The 20,979-nt window shown below is 38.9% G+C and overlaps 1 protein-coding gene across 4 annotated transcripts in view; it reads left to right on the top strand.

Moving 5' to 3' along the window:
- The window catches only part of G3BP1 (G3BP stress granule assembly factor 1), a 33,313-nt gene extending 19,301 nt beyond the window's left edge, over window positions 1-14,012 (top strand). Inside the window, exons 3-12 of one of the 4 annotated variants that reach the window (XR_006102146.1) lie at window positions 1,010-1,091; window positions 1,839-2,012; window positions 4,252-4,342; window positions 6,382-6,475; window positions 7,069-7,276; window positions 8,709-8,810; window positions 10,551-10,662; window positions 11,128-11,253; window positions 11,351-11,603; window positions 12,483-12,611. Coding sequence is in view for 3 of the 4 variants with exons in the window: in XM_042451733.1 (XP_042307667.1) it covers window positions 1,010-1,091; window positions 1,839-2,012; window positions 4,252-4,342; window positions 6,382-6,475; window positions 7,069-7,276; window positions 8,709-8,810; window positions 10,551-10,662; window positions 11,128-11,253; window positions 11,351-11,481; window positions 12,483-12,689 (1,327 nt within the window). In the remaining variant the exon portion in view is untranslated. Of the gene's footprint in view, window positions 1-1,009; window positions 1,092-1,838; window positions 2,013-4,251; window positions 4,343-6,381; window positions 6,476-7,068; window positions 7,277-8,708; window positions 8,811-10,550; window positions 10,663-11,127; window positions 11,254-11,350; window positions 11,604-12,482 lie in introns of all 4 variants that reach the window. The other 3 variants (XM_042451734.1, XM_042451733.1, XM_042451735.1) reach the window with 3 other exon arrangements.
- Window positions 14,013-20,979: the final 6,967 nt, after the last annotated feature.

The following is a 20,979-nucleotide window of genomic DNA, read 5'->3' as shown; positions in this document are numbered from 1 at the left end:
AACTCTACGATTCTATGATTCTATGATTCTATGATTGTCTTAGTTTAGACAATTAAGGATTGTGTGCCTGCTATCTACATCTTTTATACTCTTCTGTGTTTCCATTTTCTTTAACTTGATATGTAAATTTGGAGAATCAAGGATCAAAATTTGAATCTGGTGTGACATAGTTTTAGTATGTTAATGTGCTTTTTAAAATAAAATAAATCTATGTTTACATGTAATCTTCATTTCCATACAAATGTAGTTTCTATGGTGGTTTCTTTTAAGGAAGCTTTAATAGGTGCCATTAGCCTCTTCCTTATGGCTCAGCCTCTAGGCTAGGAAAATAGAGATTAATGTTCTTTCCAAAGGCAATCTGCTAGCTAAATCATCTTAATTTATTGTTTCTTGAATTACAGAAAAAATGATATAATTGGCAGAGCTCTTTTGCAAAACAGCAGGAGGCTTCTGGTATGAAAGGACTGGCTAACAATTGTATAAGATATCTGAACATATTTAGTGAATTAATTTCTTTTTTCGTTTTAAAGATAAAATTAGGAGCCTTATATTGGCAAATTAAGGAATCTGTCAAAATGTGATTGCCTGAAGTTAATTTCTAGTTACTTGTTATGACCTGGCAGTTAATGAATGCCACAGCCTGAGTTATAGAGGCACTTAATGTTTCTGTTTTTTATGTCGTATAGGCAGATCTTTAAAATACATTCGCCCCCTCTTAACTCGTGGATCTGAGATCTGCAACCTTGAATATCTACGGAGGGGCGACCTCTGCTATTTTTAATGGTGCACACACCTGGGCCGTGTGCACAGGGGCACGCCCCATTCAACCCTATTGGGCTTGAATATGGGGGGGCCTTTTTTTTTAGGGGGGGGGGGGGGGTTCGGAATGGATCCCCTACGAAAACAGAGGGCCAGTTGTACATTTCTTTGCCAGTGAACAGTTGCAGAAACAGCTTTGCATTCATCCAAATAAAGCAACTATGATATATATAAAGTGTTCCTTTCACAGGTTTTATGGAAAGAATTCTTCTTATGTCCATGGTGGCCTGGATTCAAATGGGAAACCAGCGGATGCAGTCCACGGGCAGGCAGTATGTATTGTGTAAATGTCTGTAAAATTATTTGACCAATTAATCAATTTTGAGAATCGGAAGGGATCAGATTTTTGTGCTGGCCATCCAGTTTGAAATATTGTAAGTAACTGGGCAACGGCATGAACATTTGAGGAGTTCTTGGCCATTTTCCAGTCCTTGAATGTTACTGTTGTGTAATTTACATTGGGTCTTGCATACCTTCCAATGGATGGGTTTAATATATAATGTAGTTGATAGACGATATTGAAGTAAGATGGCATGGATAGTTAGGGCATTAATTAAAGTATTTAAAAGCAGTCATAGAGTAATTTTAAAATATATTGTAGGAAAAGTTGACTTAATCAAATGTACAGTGGTGCCTCGGGTTACGAAATTAATTCGTTCCGTGGCACCGTTCGTAACCCGAAAAGCCTTCGTAAGCCGAATTGCCATAGGCGCTAATGGGGAAAAGCCGCGATTCCGTGCGAAAAAGCCGAAAAAAGCACCAAAAGTTTTTTCGTAACCCGAAAAAACATTCGTAACCCGGAACAATGTTTTCCTATGGGATTTTTTCGTATCCCGAAAATTTCGTAACCTGGGTATTTCGTATCCCGAGGTACCACTGTATTAAGAGTCTAGACATGCTGGACCTGTGTTTTGTTGAATTTTTATTCTCTGCTTTACTATGCCCATTACATCTCATATTTGTTACTTAAATCCTTTAGGTTTCTCCTCAAATCATATTTTTAAAAACATGTTTTTTAGGATATCCACAAGAAGGTGCTGTCACTGAACTTTAAGGATTGCCGCACAAAAATCCGACATGTGGATGCTCATGCCACTCTTAATGATGGTGTTGTTGTACAGGTCATGGGTGAACTCTCTAATAACACTCAGCCAATGCGGAGATTCATGCAGACATTTGTGCTTGCCCCTGAGGTATGTAGCCTGGGAAATATATGTACGTGAAGTAATATGTGCATGAAGTAGTATGCTATGTATCAAGAGTGTAGGGCATGGGGATGGTAGAATTGACTATTGTTATACGTGACGCTATTTTATTTTTTGAGTTCAAACAACTATGAAATACCTGTCTGTTGCTTTGGAGCCAAGATAGTACCCTTGCTGTTGGTGATGGAAACATTGGCCCCATACAGATAGGCCAGAATAAAGCTCCTTCAGCTCACTTTGGAGATATGCTGTTTAAATGATGTTGTGTCCTAAGAGTCCAGAAGCCACGGCAAAGCCACAATCCACTCCTAAAGACAGGAGCACAGCTTTGGTGCAGCTTCTAGACTCTTAGGTCGCATGCATCATTTAAACAACATACCTCCAAAGTGACCCAAAGCAGCTTTATTTTGGCCTGTCTCTATTACCGTTGTTAAATAGTTTCTCAGTAATGTAAATATTGTAGATTATTGCAATGTTTTTAATTTGAAGGCTCACTTATAAATTATACTTAACGTTTCATCCAATAAAAATTAATTTAGAACGTTTTAATTGCCTGGATATCTAGGAAAGAGGTAATCTGTTTTACTTCTATTTTTATAGAGAACATACTGTACAGTGCTCCTGCGTCATACAGGAAATGGGCAAGAGCCCCATTGTTTTCAATGGGGCTCGAATATACTCAGACCTTGCCTTATGCTGGGGGGGGGATCTAGAACAGATCGCCTGCATAAGGCAAAGGAACACTGTAATTATTTTTCTCAAAGACAGCCATACAAGAGGAAATTCATGACAGGGCTTTGTGTCAATTTAACAACCCTTAACTGGGCCATTGCAAAATGTATTCATTTGCTGAATCTGTCTACATGACATGAATGCCATATAACTTCTGGAACTGTCTGCCATTTGCTCAGTTACCGTTTCCTCAGAAATACGTTGTTGGAGAGGAGTGACTAACAGCTTTGGAAATTATTATTGTATTGCTGTTTCTACATCCTTTCTGCTCCCTGGAGCTGAAAGAATCTCGGAAGGGGTTACATGAGCTTCTTGTTCTGTGTGTGGGATGGTGGTCATGCATACTTCCCTTTTCCCTCTTCATTGGGAGTAAGATGCCATCAGTGCACCTGTCCCATGTATTACCCATTAAATGGTAATACATAAATCTGCTTTCAATCAGCTTTAAGTGTTCTGAACAATCTACATAAATCACCTGTCCTGTCTTCACATATCACATTATGATTTGCTTCCTCTTGCCCCTCCCAGTTCTAGTGCTTGCATATTCTGTGTCAGATATCTATCTGTTACATTTATTTTTACTATAGCACAGCCATTTGCAATGCAAACATTTTTGCCAATAGCTGTAGTCCAGCACAGGCAAACTAGGTTAAATTCTAGGTGACTCTTCAGTCATAAACACCAGAGTTAAAGACACAAAGTTTTCCTTGTTTTCTCTGTAGTGAGTTTTTAAAAATGTTCTTGAAATGCAGTATGTTCATAAAACCTATCCGTGTGTATGGTAATTGTGATGGAGAGAATGAGAATAGTGGGAGAATGTTAACCCTGCATGGTAAACACCCTAAATCCCCTGCAGACATGTTGAGACATGACTGCCTGAGGTCATGCAATCTTATGAAAATGTTCATAAAATTGCAGGAAAATATAGAAGTGGGGAGAACATTTGCTTGGGTGGATTTCTAGATTTTGTGCAAAATAGAGAGCAACCTGTGGCTGTCTTTCCCTCCCCACTCCAGTAGATTAGGAATAGTTTTCCCTTTAGCACCAGAAAGTCATGCCCTTCAGTTTAGCAGAGGGCAGAATGATCTCAATCTTTCCTTCTTACTTCTTAATTTGACAGTACAGTACTGAACTGTCATGGTGTATTAAGCCTAGTATAACTGTACTTTCCAAAACTCGTGTACTCTAGATCTTGTTTCTTTATCGTTGATATCCAGAATATCTTTCTGTTTTCTGTCGGGGATGCTTTGATTTGGATTTCCTGCATGGCAGGGGGTTGGACTGGATGGCCCTGGTGGTCTCTTCCAACTCTATGATTCTATGAAATCAGTGATGGAAGCATCCCTCTGTTTTTTGCATTGTGCAGATTGGGAAAGCAGTGTTGGGACTGTTTCAGAACACAGATGAGTGGCAAATTATAACTCAAAAGCATATTACTGCTAAGTATAATCAGATTGAATAGCTAAATTTTATATTTCACTTTTGTCATCTGCAGGGGTCTGTTGCAAACAAGTTTTATGTGCATAACGACATATTCCGCTACCAGGATGAAGTTTTTGGTGATTTAGATGCAGAACCTCCAGAGGGTAAATCTCATATTACTATGTATAACTTCTTGATTCTAACAGCACATTTGCTTCCAGAGTAGTTCCAAATGTTGGAATACAGTAATTAGATCCTAAGTATATATATACTCAGCTCAGTGAGATTCCTCACAGCAGAACATTACCAGCACTCACAACTGATAAAAAATATAAGATCAAGCTTCAATCCCTTCTGACAAAGGAGTCTAAAAAGTTGAACTTTGTACTTGATAATCCAATAGGGAATTCCAATTTAATTTACTTGCATATTAAACTGAAAAATCACTGAAATTATAAGATCCACTCAAAAATCTTATGAAGTGTGGTTGGGGGCTTTGCTACTTTCACATGTCGTGTTGTGTTTGTCTAATCAGCCGAATCTGAACTTTTCCCTCTATCAATACACAAGTTGAATATTTGCATAGTCAAATTTAAGAATTTAGTCAGAGCTTGTGACTAGCCATGATTGGTTATGAAATGCTGATTTCAATTTAATTAGTAATACTTTCTTTAGGAATAGGAACATGCTGTTTTAGATTGCTGTATAATTTCTCTTTCTCTCTCTCTCTCTTTAAAAAGCATTTTGACCCAGTCAGCCTGATATTCTGTAGCTATGAATTGAATAGGGAGAAATTTATTAATGCTATATAGCCAAATTGACCAGAAGACCTTATTGTACTGGTGCTGTTGCATCAGCAAGATGGACATTTTCACCTCTGTCCTTGGCAGCCCTGGGCACTGGCCCATACCCAGGTTTTGAAGTTTTCCCAACCCTCTAGAGCAGGTTTCTGTGGTGGGCGGGGGTGGGGGGTAGCTGCCATGAGGGAAGATGGCCATAGTCCCAATTCTACTGAAGGAAGCAGTTTTCTCACCAGATTTAGCCCATTGGATCCTAGCCTAAAAACATTATGAGCAATTGGTTGTTTTTTTCAGTCAAGTTTTTCCTCTTTGTTCATGATCTATAGGTTTGCTAGTCACTAAAAACCTTTAGTTCTTCATATACTGCAGCAATGGCTATGCTGAGAAAGATGCAGTCAAGTTTTGCTGGTTAAGGAGCTGTAGTCATTTCTAACATAGTAGTGTCATACATTCATTTTGAGAATATAGAACTCCAGTGTGCTTTATATTGGAATGAATAAAACATTTGGTGGTTTTAGTTGAAACCATGACTCTGTACTGTACTGAGTTATATATTGATATACTGCCTGTACAGTGACACTGATATCTAGATTGTTAGCATATGAAACCCCAGCAGGTAACAGTTTATCAGTCTCCCATTTCCTTACTCCCAGTCATCCTAAATAGGATTAATGATCTGCACATTATCTCTATAAAGGGTTGAAATCCTAAAGCTACCCTATTGGACTGGGAAGTACCCATTGTACTGTATTTTAAGAGCTTTGGAACCAGGATTAAGTCTTTCAGTGCATAAAATATAACTATTAGAGTTGGGAATCTGTTCTCAAGCCAATTGAAGAATATTGCTTTGAACTGATTTGTTATAGTGGCTAATAGTCTGAGCTACAAATCAGGACATCCTTTTATAAATTCACTGGGTGGCCATAGGCAAATTTTTCCTTCTTGGCCTCACCTGTCACCTACATTTGAAGGATAATATTAGTTTTCCTTATGGTCTGCTAGGACTGTGAGAGAATAATATGGTATGTCTAAAGTATTTCCAGTGTGTTATCTGGATTATTATATTGTTAAAACAAATGAACAGTGAAGGCTAGCTCAGAAATTCTATATACCTAATCTACTTACCTAGGTATATAGAATAAGTAAGTAAAAATACAAATAAGGAAAAGAATTATCTATAACATTAGAAAATAATGGAAATATCAGAGCTCAGGAAGATTTATGTTAGTTTAAGATAGTCAATGTCTATTTGTGTGTATGTTTTCTATATGTATTTTTAATATAATAAACATTAATTTAAAATATATATTCTATAGACCTAATACACGTAAATACATTTAGTGTACATTCTGAACATAGCGCAGTACATAACATTTGAGAAAAATAATTACTTATTTGATCAGAATCTGAGGAAGAGGCAGAAGAACCTGAGGAAAGGCAACAGACTCCTGAGGCAGTTGCTGATGATTCATCACCCTACTATGACCAGTCTGTCAGGTAAATTCACATGCACAGAGAGCAGTAACTATGCCACTGAATGACATGTGGGAGTGAGCCATTCCTTGAAAAACATTATTAACTTTGAAATTAGCACTGTTTTAACAGTGGTGTCCTTCTGTGTTAGTGCTGCAAACAGTTAATAGAAATGTTCTGTTAATGTTTGATCCCAAGGCTTTATGGTAGAATGGGAATGATTTAGCCCTTCAAATGTTTAAGTGCAGTTCCTAGCAATCTGCACTATTGATATTATGTTAGTGTTCATCAGTGACTGCAGTCTTAGTGTTAGCATAATGAAAAGCATGTCAGTTCTTAAAGCTTGTGGTAAAGGAAGTGTTGAGATTTAAGCATCCAGCTATGCCTGTGCAGGTGGGGGGGCAATGCATGTGTATCATTGTTGTTTAAAAAACTGAGTAATTATCAACTTTGTTTATAGAGGTCTAGTGATAGGACCTCAGGGGACATTGCTGATTTAAACTGTTAGCAAACCATTGTCAAGTGAGGATGTAGATTAAAAGAAGCAGAGTATCTAGATGTTGAGATGCTGTAGAGACATGTGGCTACCTGTAATGAAAATATTTTTCCATAAACAGCAATGACTTAGAGGAACAGTTGGAGGAACCTGTTGCAGAGCCAGAGCAAGAAGCTGAGCCTGAACCTGAGCAGGAGCCTGAACCAGAGGTACAGGAAGAAAAACCAGAGCTAGTGCTAGAAGAAACAGCTCCTGAGGAGACTGTAGAGAAGAGTCCGTCTCCAGTTCCTGCAGATCCAGTTCCTGCTGTACAACAAGAAGACTCTAGGGTAACATAGTGACTTTCTCCATTATCTCCTTCCATTTTTGGGTATACTCTTTTATTTTTTAAATCAAGAGTCAAGTGAGAGACACCTTACAAGAACTGTCAAAAGATTGAGATTGTACCTGTATGAATCATGCAGCTCTTGTTTTGATGAAACGGCATTTATTTTTTACCAGAAAGTCTCTGGTTGATACATTGCTTTATAAACAGATTTATAGATATAGATGTATGGTATTGTATGATTACAAAGCAGTAGGACAAGCTGTATTATATCTTTTGAGTTGTAGAGTTTCAGTGTTGCATCCATTGCTGGTCATGCTGCTGATGGTAAGTATCCTTAGGCAGAAAGGACCCTCTGGACCAGATTTGGGGAGAGTGTGGGGGAATGCATGGAGAGAACTGCTGAAAAGATCCTCCTTTAGTTTAGGGTACTTGGAGGACCGCCTCTCCCCATACAATCCGCCCCGCACTCTCAGATCGGGTGGGAAACATCTTTTAAGAGTTCCAGATGCTCGATTTAGTTCATCTTGGAGGGCATTTTCAGTCTCGGCCCCTCAGCTCTGGAACTCTCTCCCCCATGAGTTCCGTACAGTCACCACCCTTGATGGTTTTAAGAGGAATCTGAAGACTTTCTTATTCCGCCAGGCTTTTCCCCCATGAGCCTGTTGGTATCTTTTCCCCCCTGGCGATGTAATTGGTGGATTCCATCTATTCAGCCATTTGTATGGGGTTTTGTATGGTTTTAATTGTTTTTAAGTATTAACTGTTTTATTGTGATACGATATTGTATATGTCGGGGCTGCTGGGGTCTGTGATATTTTAATTGTTGTATTTATTTGCTGTTCACCGCTATGATCTTTAGCATAGCGGTATATAAATAAATTATATTATTATTATTATTATTATTATTATTTGCCTGTTTATGGAGTTGCCATTCTTGGATACAGCTGTTAAAGTACCTGTTCTCAGCATTAGTATGTTATTTATATGCTCAAAAATCTTCCTATTTCTGGAGTTCATAAGTTTTGTCTAGCATTGAGATGTGCTAAAAGACTAGCAATTGGCTGTTTATATATTCTGCAGGTTATACAGTGACAGTAGCTGTAGCTGTTAACCACTTTATTGAGTTTAGAGTGGTGAGCTTTATTTGTACCTTCTGCTGGTTGATGTTCTAAGAAATAAGAACAAATGCTTTTGGAAAATCCCAGCTTTGGGGATAATTTGAAGGGATGTTGATGTTTATCAGAGGTAAATCCTAAAAGATGGGCAGATGTTCAACAAATTTCTTTACATGACCTATAGCATAAATAATAATATGTCTGTAGAATTCTTGGTAGAGAGATGCTAGGACTTTAATGTGGGAAGATAATTGGTGTCATTTTGAAGAACACAGATACCTGAAAGTAGTAAACTAAGATCTTGTTTCTTTCTGTTAGACATCATCCTGGGCTTCTGTAACTAGTAAGAACCTACCACCCAGTGGAGCTGTTCCTGTTTCAGGCATACCACCCCATGTTGTCAAATTGCCAGCATCACAGGTAGCAATATTTTTAAACCAGCTAATCTATCTCAGTATGGTGATATACAATTAAGATTACAGTAATTGCAGCCTGATTGTATTTATAGCACTAGGTAGCCTTTTTTTTTGTTATATAGTGCATGATCAGTTGTTGTGCCAAGCATCTTTCCTTTAGTTAGAACATTTCTTGAAGAAGATGCATTTTTGTTGAAATTAATTGCATGTGATGGGATTCTGGCAAGAATGTTACAAACACTTTCTGCTAATACATAATGATATTGCTCATGGTTAATAATGGGGTTGCATCACTAGCCTTGGTAGTACCCAGATGATTTTGGGAAATATTATTTCTTTTTTTATTGCATTAAATATAGTCCAGAGGTAGCTTGTAACATGTATTTTTAAAAAAGCAACAGCAGAGTAAATAAATAAATTTAAAAAATTAGCCAAGATCTGGTATTGGAAAGCATAGCTGTGGCAACCTAGCTATATCTCTGTGGCTACAGTTGATGCTGCACCCAAGAAACTTAGCTTTTAAGCCATACAGCCCCCCACAGAGGAATTTGGGGTCCTGTCACAACTGCCTATTGCACCACACCCTGCTACTGGAAGAAGGCTGGCGGGGTCATCACCACTCGATTTTCAATGCCTTGGAAATGTCTGTGGGGTGGGGCTGCATAGATTAAAAGGTAGGGTTTGGGGGGCTAATTTTACAATTGTTGCATTATCACAATGACCAAAAGTGAATTAATGTAATTAAAATAATGTACATCTGGAGCCAACATGGTGGTATGGTTTGAGCATTGGACTGTGATTCTGGAGACTAGGGTTTGAATTCCCGCTTGACCATGGAACCCCACTAGGTTAGCTTGGGCAAGTCACACACACTTAAAAAAAAAAACTGAGAAAGGTTCGTTTTAGAGTTGCCATAGGTCAGAAATGACTTGAAGGCACACAACAACAACAACAACACATCAGGCTTATGAAAACATAATTACTGAACAGGATGCCAGCCAGTGTATTTAGGCTATTTCTAAAATCATCAGAGGAAGCCTGATGAAAGAATACGTCAGGACTGAAGAAAATGTCCGATTCTCTAGATATTGCTGGACTGCAGTCTCTTATCAACCCTCACCGTTGGCTGTGTTGGCTAAGGCTGACAGTTGATGCATTATCAGAACAAAAAAACTGAAAAGCACGTATTCACAGGAGAGTACGAGGAAACAAAGTCCCACATGCTGTGTGATGGTCCAAAACCGTTACCTTAAAAAGCTCAACTTGTTTCATACTTGTCACCAATTGGCCTTCTTCATGGGCTATTACCAGAAATTTCTAGTGTTGCAATCTGCACTCTTAACAAAGTGGATACTCTGAGTATTAGAAGGAAAGGCTCAGTGTTTTGAATATAATCACTGTCACTGATACAATTCACACAAGTGTCTGATAGACTTCCTGGCTTAGTGCCAGCCACCTTTATGAATTTTAAGAAGCACTTGCATGGATTTTGGACCAGTGAGATTAGAACACAACAACATACTGGCACTATTGTAGAAATTACAGAAAGCTGTCAGGAAGAAGCAGCTTTTTCCACTGTGACTCCTGTCCAGACAGTTACCTCATATCTCCTGCAGCAAAATGACATGCCAAGTTTAGGAAGCACTTCCTTCTGTACTCTTGAACACGTTTCCTCTCCTTTCTCTCTGAGATAAAGCTTTGCTTGACTTCTGCTCATCATATTTGTGCTGGTGCATTTTTGCAGCCCCGCCCTGAATCTAAACCAGAATCCCAAACTCCACCGCAGAGACCTCAGCGGGACCAGAGAGTGAGGGAACAGCGGACGAACATTCCCCCACAAAGAGGCCCTAGACCAAGTAAGAAAACCTCACTGTAACAAAAGTGTAGTTCGTGTTGAGATGAAAAGTGAAATATTCTACCTTCTACAGATGTACTATTCCTATTTAAAGATTGCTTTTGATTCTGTACAGTAAGAAGTGTTCCTTAACAGCAGGGAAAATTTTGCACCAAATAGAACCAGGTGCTGTGACATCTCACATACCACAACTTAATGTTTCATATGGTTATTTCATTATAGTTTAAAGAAATGAGTTGTGGACCACTTATATCTTAATGATTTAAGCTTGTGAGTAGAAGGGGATAAAGTAATTAAGTTATGTCTTCTGTATGGAACTTTGCTTGTCTGATTGTATTGAAAATTTTATAGCAGAGTCAGCAATAACAAAGTGTTTTTCCTGTTGTTCAAATTAACAAAAGAAGCATCTGTAGTCTATTATTTTTTCTCTCTCGCCCCTTCCTTCCCCGTCTCATTTTAATTCAAGTGCGGGAAGGAGAGCAGGGTGACATGGAAACTAGACGGATGGTGAGGTACCCAGACAGCCATCAACTCTTTGTTGGAAACCTCCCCCATGATGTGGATAAATCGGAACTAAAGGAATTCTTCCAAAGTAAGTCACAGATATTGCTTTCCTGTGGGTGGGCTTTGGGGATTGTATCTAAAAGTACATGCCTTTTTCTGTAGAGCAGTCTAATGTGTGATCAAAGAACTTGGAAACTCTCTTGCAGGTTATGGGAATGTGGTGGAACTGCGTATCAACAGTGGAGGAAAGCTCCCTAACTTTGGATTTGTGGTGTTTGATGATCCAGAACCAGTTCAGAAGATCCTTGGGAATAGGGTACATTAAGCTCGAATGAGTCATGTTTAAGTGACATAGTTTGTGCTGAGATATACTAACATTTTTTTCTGAAATAAAGCAGGAAAAAATGTTTAATTAAAACTTCCTGCTTTAAGACGATGGTGAGTTAATTACTTGGACAAACAGTAACACTGCATCTTGGAGATGAGAATCTGTTTTTCTTTCGCTCTCCTCAAAATAACACCCTTATTCTCATGTATAGTCTTTCAAACAGAATCATATTCTGTGTGAGCCAGTGGACCATTTTAGAGTTCTAGTTAGAAAGGAAGTTAATAAGTAGATTTTCGAACTAGATTTTTATTTAAAATGCTCAAAAAATACACTCTGAACACAAATAACTATTGCAGTACAGTGGACCTCAATATGCAATTACTGTTAGTAACTATATAGGGATATCACAAAACTCAGGAAGAGAAAACACTAGAGAAACAAACAAAATGCACAATTGAAATACTATGGTTATAGTGAAAAATGTCAAAAGGTCCAGTATATTTCAGAAGCCTATAGAGTCGTCATATATTTTACACATAAGAATGGGGGAAGGGAGAATTACGAAAAGTATATTTTCCTTTTGTTGAGAAGATGCTGGGAATGGACCCCAGTTACTATCAAGATCACATTGTTTAACTTACCTATTAATTTTAGGTAAGTTCATTTCATTTTAGTTATTATGTGGGATCCTTGGTAGCATAGTTACTTAGCTTTAATCAAAAAGGCAGAGGTGGAAACGGTAAAACACCACAGGAGAGTGTATTCATACATGAGGTAGGAATGGACTATGAGGTAATTCACCTAAAAATATGTTACAAATACTTCAAATGGATGTTACAAATATTTCAAATAGATGGTCCATAGCACACCTACTGTGAGGTGTAGATGAATTAGGCTTCACCTCTATATATTCTTCTTCGTTCTTTGTGGGTTGTCACAATGTCATTTTACCTGTGTATTGATTTCAGCTTCTCACTTTTCTCTTACAGCCAGTCATGTTCAGAGGAGAAGTGCGCTTGAATGTGGAAGAGAAAAAAACACGAGCAGCCAGGGAGGGTGATCGCAGAGACAACAGACCCCGTGGGCCTGGTGGCCCCCGTGGGGGGCTGGGAGGTGGGATCCGAGGTCCTCCACGTGGAGGGATGTCTCAGAAACCAGGATTTGGCACTGGAAGGGGCATTGGGCAACGTCAGTGATTCACGGATGACATAATGCGACAAACCCTTCTTCCTGCAGATTTGTGAATTTCAGCCTTGGGTATCTTGGAATGTGGCCCTACCCTGTTATAGACTGCTACGTTTGATACTATTTTGGCCCATTTTGTTTGTGTTTGGTTTTGTGATTTTTTCCCCTAGTCCTTGTCCCAGATTCCAGCTTTGTGGAACAATATTTCAGGAAAAAGTGGATATTAAAAAAGAGAGAGAACAGAATCCTTGCTTGCTGCAGAAATATGGACTGGGTTCTTTTTTTTTTTTTTTTTTTTTTTTTTTGGTACCAATGTTTTTTTTCCTAATGGAATGTGTGGCGCTTTTTTTCTTTTTTCTTTCCTTACTGAAACGGGGGTGCGCTTCAGTCAGTGGAATTATCCTTTTCAGCTGCATGTGTTCAGGAACCTGTAGGAAAACTTAGCACGTGACAAACATTTCAAGGGCAGGGAAATAAATTAATTCCTTAGGAAGTGAGGTCTTATGATCTATCCAGCACGGGTCTGGAGATGTTGCGGCTTGAAAATCGACATTACCCTTTTCTCTGTGGCGCTGTAAAAGTGGAATAAAGGGTATCTGTAGAATGTTTCTTTTGGTACATGATCACGAAAAGGAATTCTCACTACTGTTTTACCACTTACAAGGATTGTGGGATAGGTTTTAAATGTCTATAACGTGACTCTTTAAAACACTCTTCCTGAACTTGTGAAAATTTTTTTATTGAAATAGGGAAGTTTTTTCATGTTTAGTTTGTATTTGTATTAAAACAAAAACAAAATTGTTGTGCCTTCTATTTATCTCTCATTCCAGTCTTGGCAAATTGTTAAAAAAATAAAAAAAGTCTAGATTTGCTTTATCCAGTTTTGGAGTATGTTGAAGTCTTTGTATGTTGAAATTTTTGAAGAAATTTATTTGTCCTTCAGAGCTTCCTCATTGACATTTGTTACAGAGTTGCACCTCTTTGTTTTTAACAGCCTTATGGAAATGTGTAACACTGTATAATGCTTTTTGAGGAGGCTCAAAGGCCCAACTATGTATTGACAATGCCATTAGCTCCAAAGTGAGTGCCTTCCAGAGTTATGTGACTACGGGAAATGAAACCATCAATCTTTACAGTATGCCATGTTCATTGTATGTTGCTGTGATGTTAGTCATCATTGGCTTTGAAATGCCATTCTAGTAAGTGTGAAACTATAAATCCTTAGTTTTGATGAATATTCATGTTTCACTGAGTATATTCATGGCATTGGATAAGCTATGGGACATCTGTCTTTGCTGAATGTATATAATAACAAAATAAAATGCAGAACAACATTGCAGCTGTTGGAGTGCCTGATAGTCTTCTGCAGTATATATTGACTAGAATGTACTGTGTGCATAGCCTCTGGATGAGCAGCAGCAATAAACCAGTTTAGAAATTGACTTGATTCCAGCAGGCATACCAGATTAGGGTAGGTATGAGTGAAAAGAATTAGTGTTGTGGTTTATATTCTTCAGTTGAGTTTAATCAACATTTTGCTTCATTACATGAAATGGGTGACAGATTTCTGACATGTTGCAGCTCAGTCATGTTTACATTCTGCAGTCAATGTGAACTAATTCAAAACTTCAAAAGACCTTAAGCCAAGTCTTTTTTAACACTGTTTGTAAGCCTCTTTGAACTGCTTAGTTATTTGAGAGTTATGCATCAGAGTTATATGTGTCTGTGATTTAGGCACCATTACAGAATTATTTAATAAGGAAAACTTAGGGGTCTTGAAATTTGAATAAACACAAAGGTTTGTTTAGATTATTTTACTGTTAAATACAGGAAAGTGTCAATGAATGGCACTAAAATGGGTTGAACTGGTAAAATTTGTTTACAACATCAGTTACGGGTAAGTAATTTTTTTTAAAAATGTGCTTCATATCCTTCTGTAGCTCATTGAATCCTTCTGTTGATATAAAATCTTAGTACTGTGTACAGTGGGCCCTTGGTCTCCGCTGGAAATTGTGGATACCAAAATGCATGTTTACTCAAGCCCCATTAAATAGAATGGCATAGTAAAATGGTAACCCGTATATAAAATGACAAAATCAAGCCTTGCTTTCTGGAATTTGGTTTTTTTTAAAAAAATGTTTTCAAGCCCTGGATGCTTGAATCTCTGGATAAAGAATCTGTGGATGCAGAGGGCCAACTGTACTGAAATAGAACAGCTTGATCTATTTAAGCCTTGTTTGAATATTTGAAGCGGTGTTATATTGAGAATGGAGCGAGCGTGTTTTCTGCTAACCCAGAGAATAGGACCCAGAGCACTGGATTCAAACTAAAGGGAAAGAGATTCCACCTAAACATTAGGAGGAACTTCCTGACAGTAAGAATTGCTTGACAATGGAATACATTCTCTCAGAGTGGTGGTCTCCTTTGGAGGTTTTTACTTAGGCTGGATGGCCATCTGTCAGGGATGCTTTGATTGTGAGTTCCTGCATGGCAGGGGGTTGGACTGGATGACCCTTGTGGTCTCTTGCCACCCTATGATTCTGTGATCACTGGCTAGACTAAACTAGATCTCAAAATATCATGAAATGTCTTAATTTTGTTTCCTTCACAAAATTGATTCATTTTTGTTACTTTTATATCGGAAAGATGTCTTACTAGCACTGCCAACTAGATGCTAAATGACTGACTTGATCATCTAGGTTAGGTCAACCCCAAAGTTGTGATTGCTGGAGCCAAAGAGGTGATGTCTGATCTCTGTGATCTCACACAGCAGCTCTGAGATGCAGTGCAGCATTGGTGGTGGATGACAGATCTGATCTTGAGGGTGGGAAGATTGGAGGGAGAATCATTGTACTATATAGAGGCATAGCAAGAAAACTGCCTAAGGCAGGGGGCTAGAAGGCTTGATCTGTATAATGAGAGCCAGACTTATGAAACTTCTTCATCTTTCAATTCCTTGCCACCCTTATCTCTTGGCTGGAATGGGATAGGGTAGCATAGTTGTTATTGTGTGCCTTCCAAGTCATTTCTGACTTAAGGTGAACCTAAGGCAAAACCTATCATGAGGTTTTCTTGGCAAGCTTTGTTCAGAGGAGCTTTGCCATTGCCTTTAGAATCATAGAATCGTAGCATTGGAAGAGACCACAAGGGCCATCCAGTCCAACCCCCTGCCATGCAGGAAATCTCAAAGCATCCCCGACAGATGGCCTCTCTTTAAAGACTTAAGTCTAAGAGCATGTGACCTGCCAGTGGTCACCCAGTGGCTTCATAGCCAAGCTGACAACCGAGCCCTAGTCCAGCAACAGTCAATCTATTATACCACTCTTGCTCCCAGGGGTGGCATAGGGTATATCAGTTGAATAATCCTTGCAACCTTGTGGCTGTAGCACAATTTTAAGCATTGCTGTTCCTTTGATTTTCAGGGTTGAGATGCTGTGTGCTCAGTGTGGTAGTAGCATCCATACCATATCATGTTACAGCCTCAGTACCTATCCATAGTTGCCACTAAGAAAGCCCTCTCCAGTATTGGAATTTGTCAGAGTATCTAGACCCAGTTTCAGTATATCACGTTGCAGCTCCCACTGCTACAATAGAACACGTTTCCAAATTCAATTTTATTAATTCAAGTTAGACTTTTAGAATCTCCAGCCTTTTTCTTGTCTAAGTTTCGTACACAGCCTGCTCCCCTGTGTATGTTTTGTACTCCAACTCCCATAGTTGACTATGGTGGCTAGAATTGATGGGAATCTGCAACATACTGGGTTGTGTTTTTCCTGTCAAAAGTGAGAAAAAACCTCTTTCCTCTAGAATGTTCTGAAGGTGCTTGTGTATAGGTTCACCCAGAAGCTGATTATGTGACTGAATAGCTAACTTTTCAAATGGCATGTGGGGTAGCTCTGTTGGCCATTTAACAAATGCAAACAAAAATCTATCAGTAATACCTTTACTGGCCAACTGAAATACACAATATACTTGTTGCAAGCTTTCGAAGCTCCATGGGCTTCTTCATCAGGCAAGATGTTATGGACCAAACAGGAGAGAAAAAAAACAACTGGAGATGTTTGTCAGATGTCTGCATGTTGTTTCAATCCTTAGTAAAGATGGTATAGTGGGGAGGATATATTTTGTGCAGACAGGCTCCCCCTCTTCCTGGCCATGGGGCAATAGGGAGATTTTCAAAAGCCACGAAATCTAAGGTCCATTTGCATCTCAACAGTAACCCCTCTTTTGCAATGCAATATGTCTCCATTCCAGTGAGGTCACAGGCCTCTTTGTAGGCAGAGAACAATGGATTCCTCAAGAAGTCTCCATGTTTTCGCACCAGGAACATTTTGGAGGTATAGAGGTAGAACATGCAAATTCAGCCCAAATTTAAGAAGAAAAATGTTTTACCTTGGTTAAAGTTTCAGTCCACAGGCCACTCTTCATGGTTCCCCTGTTGCAGCTATAATGCGGTATCTCACAATACAGAAAACATGCTGGGCTAGCTATGTGGGCCATTTAACAAATGCAAATAAAAATCCATCAGTGATGCCTTTATCGGCCAACTAAAATGCACAATATACTTGTTACAAGCTTTCGAAGCTCCATGGGCTTCATCAGGCAAGATGTTACAAACCAAACAGGAGAATCCCCCCCCCATGGTTATTCATAAGCAGTTTTCTTCTCTTTTTGGTCTTCCTATTTGTAGAATATGAATGAGATGGTATCTGTGGTGGTTCACAGTTAAATATCTGTCTCTTGTGTTCAGCAGCGTTTGTAGACTTCCAGACTGGACTGCTTTTTTTCAGACTTAAAAAGAAAAGTTGCTCCTCCTTGGAGTGGCAATTCATTTTTTACGTAGGTTGCAGCTTTCCTTGCACTATTTAACATTAAGCAATACTCCCCTCCCCTGGCCAAAAAATAAATAAAAACGGATTCTAGTTTTTTCTCTTTAATTTTGGCAGACTGTATGGGCCCTGAAGTGTCCCTGATGTAGAAAATTGATCTCTCGGGTTGCCTTTGTTGAACACTTGTGGACTAGATCCATCTTGAATTGGAAGCAATATGGAGCTTGTCTGAGGTGGCAAGGTGAAGGGGAGTGTTGTTCCTGTTACTTCTTAAATAATTTAAGATGACAGCAAAACAGGAGGAAAAGGAAAAAAGTATTTTCACCTGCAAAATATTATAATTGTATCCAAATAAACTGTTTTATGTTTCCTTTCAGTACTTCTCCTTAACATGCTCAGTCTTTTCCCCAGCTCCAAGGCACCTAAGTGACAACCGAAAGGAAAACATTGGTCTAGATAAACCTTTGATGTGATCCAGCACAACTCTTATATTCTCAGTGTACAAAGGGATCCTGTAGCACCTTTCAGGCTAACAGAGACAGACTTTGATAGCATAAGCTTTTTAAAGTCTGCATCAGATGAATTCTTTGTGTAAAAGCTTTCAGTCTTCTATCTTTTTATGAAAGAATGGCATTTGAACTGTTGTTCCTTTGACATGGCCTACAGCTTGCTTTATTCTAAAGGAGCAATTGTAAGATTTCAGAATGTCTTGTGACCACTTAACATAATTTGTTGTTGTTGTGTACACACACACACACACACACTATTGTTTGGAAGGTTTAGTGTAATAATTTATTCCTGTTAAATGGATTATGAGCTGTTACTTTATTGGTTGATTTGTTAAACGGTTTAAAAAATTTAAAATTTACTCAGAAGTCTGGTAACAAAGTGACGGAACTGCTAATTGTTACTCAAAAGTAATATTAGCATTTAACAGATTAAAATAACAAAATTTATACTTGTTGAAATTTTTAATGGGTTGAAAGGTAACACATGGACTTTTTAACAAATCAGTTTATATTTTCAGGTCTGCTTTTTAGATAATGGGTTGGCTGCATTGTTACCCTCAACCCACTGGGATGGGGTGCCAATTGTGTGATCCTCCAGATATTGTTTGACTACAACTCCCAGCGTTTCTTCCCATTGGCTAGGCTGGCTGGGGCTGCTGGGAGTTGCAATCCAGCAACATGCTGCCACATCCCTGCTGGCATGGGTGAAAGCGGGAAGAAGAAAAACAGAGTAACAGTGCCTCTTGGGGGTCTCAGTAGGGCAGTAAATGTATCGAGCGGGACCTCTATGGGACTGGAGCAGCCTGTCCCCAGCCCAGGAGTATGGGGAAACCACTTAGGTGAAACACTCTGTCATACCTTTCAACAATGTGTGGATTGTAGGGAGGCAAAATTAAAAGCAATACAAATTTTGCATTTCCATTCCCTACCCTAACTAGATGGCTCCCTGGGGGTTTTCCTACTGGCATTTCTCAATGTTGTGACTTGCAGGTGTTCTGGACTGCTCCTGCTAGTCCTACCCAGTATAGTCAGTAGTCAAGAATGAATGGATCAGTAGTTTAAAAACATCTGGAGGGGAATTAGGGAAGGCTGACATCATCAAGACCAAAACTATGAGTTCATTGAATGGACTAGTAAAGAACAAAGTTTCCAGAGATAGGAGAAATACAGTCTGAGAGGTATTGGTCTGCAACTCTCCAAATGTTGGTCTGCAATCCCCAGTATTCTTTGTTCATGGGAGTTGCAGTCCATTAATATTCAAAGGACTGTATGATTCCTGTATCTGCAAAGGGAAGGTAATTGGCAAATAAGATGCCAGCTCTCAAGTCTGTTAAGGTAGGGTGTCCTGACTCAGAGAATCTTAGAGTTGGGAGGTCTTGTTTTGCATAGTTGGGAGTAGAAAAAAAATAGCACAATTCAGCTTCCACTGAAAATTTTTCAGTTCACAATATGTCTGATTAATAAAGATTGTAAAGTCCATAATGTAAATGACCATGGGAAGACAGACCACCTGAAAGCCCCCCCCCCATACTCACCACTGAAGACTTGATTCATAGTGAATGGTCAAAACCCATTGTTTCTAAGAATCATCATGAAGCTATGTAGCCTTTCCAAGAAACTAATGAAAACTCAAGGTTTCGTTAGTGGCTGCCTCAGTTTCAGGGTCAGTGATGTCTGAAGCTAGGGATGATACTGTTTCCTTACAGAATCCTAGACACCCGAAGAAAAGCAGAGTGAATCGTCAGATACCATCCTTACAGAAGCTAAGGCTACTTGTATATTTGCAGGACCTTAACACTGAGAAACCTCTGGAATAAATCCAGGAGGTCTCACACAATAAACTTGAATTTATGACATGAATAACAGCCATGGCAGTGTGCCATCATTGCCACAGCCAGTCTAGATAACTACCACTTTTTTGGTCATTGTTACTAGCTCCTGGTGTGACATTTCTCACATCTATGGTCAAAGTGGAACAAAGAGAACATCTTTGAGCATAATTGTGTTTGTGGAATGTGAACAACTGATTGAGACAAAAAGAGATGACACTTCTCCCATATGGAGGAAAGAAAGGCCACCAAGAAATTTGAGATGCTTATTTTTTTTGTGGGGTTTTTGGGCTATGTAGCCATGTTCTAGAAGAGTTTATTCCTGACGTTTCTCCAGCATCTGTGGCTGGCATCTTCAGATTTCACAGATGCTGGCGAAACGTCAGGAATAAACTCTTCTAGAACATGGCCACATAGCCCCCCAAAACCACAAAAAACTGGATACTGGCCATGAAAGTCTTTGACTTCACAATGAGATACAGTACTGATTTTGTTCTTTCAGAACTTCTAGATTCAGGAACAGTGGAGAGGCCAGGTCTTTCTGGAATAGGCTCAGATATCTCAGTCCAGACTCCTCTACAGTGGTACTTCCAGCTCCAAGCATGATCTAATGATTCATCCAAATCTCCAGTGATTATGGAGAGGGGGGACTTCATTGTTTTGTGCATCACTAAATAGTGATCATGTTTGTTCTTGGGTTTTGCAACTTAGAGAAACATCAAGAGGTCCTGTATCTCTTTCCTGCAAGAGTTACAGAACCCTGAGTAGATTCTGCTAGATTCTGCTCATTTTTAAAAAATAGTTTCCAAAAAGAATGAGGACTCGAGGACAGTGTTAAGACTTTAAGCTAGCTCATTCAGAAGTACAACTTTTAAGATGGAAAGCCAGTCTGTTTACTGGTTAGGATTTTGGACTGAGTTATGTTTCAGAGGAAAGAAGCAGAATCCAGTTCAAGTGACTTATTATAAATAGCCATTGACAACTTTTATAAAAAAGCAGCACAATTTGGGTCTGAAATTTTGCCAATGAAAAGATTGGAAAGGTAGTAATCGTGAGGTGTTGGTTGTGGCACCTTAACCAAATTTATGATAGAATAAACTCACAGCCACTGCTGTTTCATCCAGCATATGAAGT

Source organism: Sceloporus undulatus, chromosome 2 (genome assembly GCF_019175285.1).
Source record: "Sceloporus undulatus isolate JIND9_A2432 ecotype Alabama chromosome 2, SceUnd_v1.1, whole genome shotgun sequence".
In the NCBI taxonomy this organism is placed as follows: domain Eukaryota; kingdom Metazoa; phylum Chordata; class Lepidosauria; order Squamata; family Phrynosomatidae; genus Sceloporus; species Sceloporus undulatus.
The sequence above is the reverse complement of the archived record's forward strand: the minus strand, read 5'-3'. Positions and strand labels throughout refer to the sequence as shown.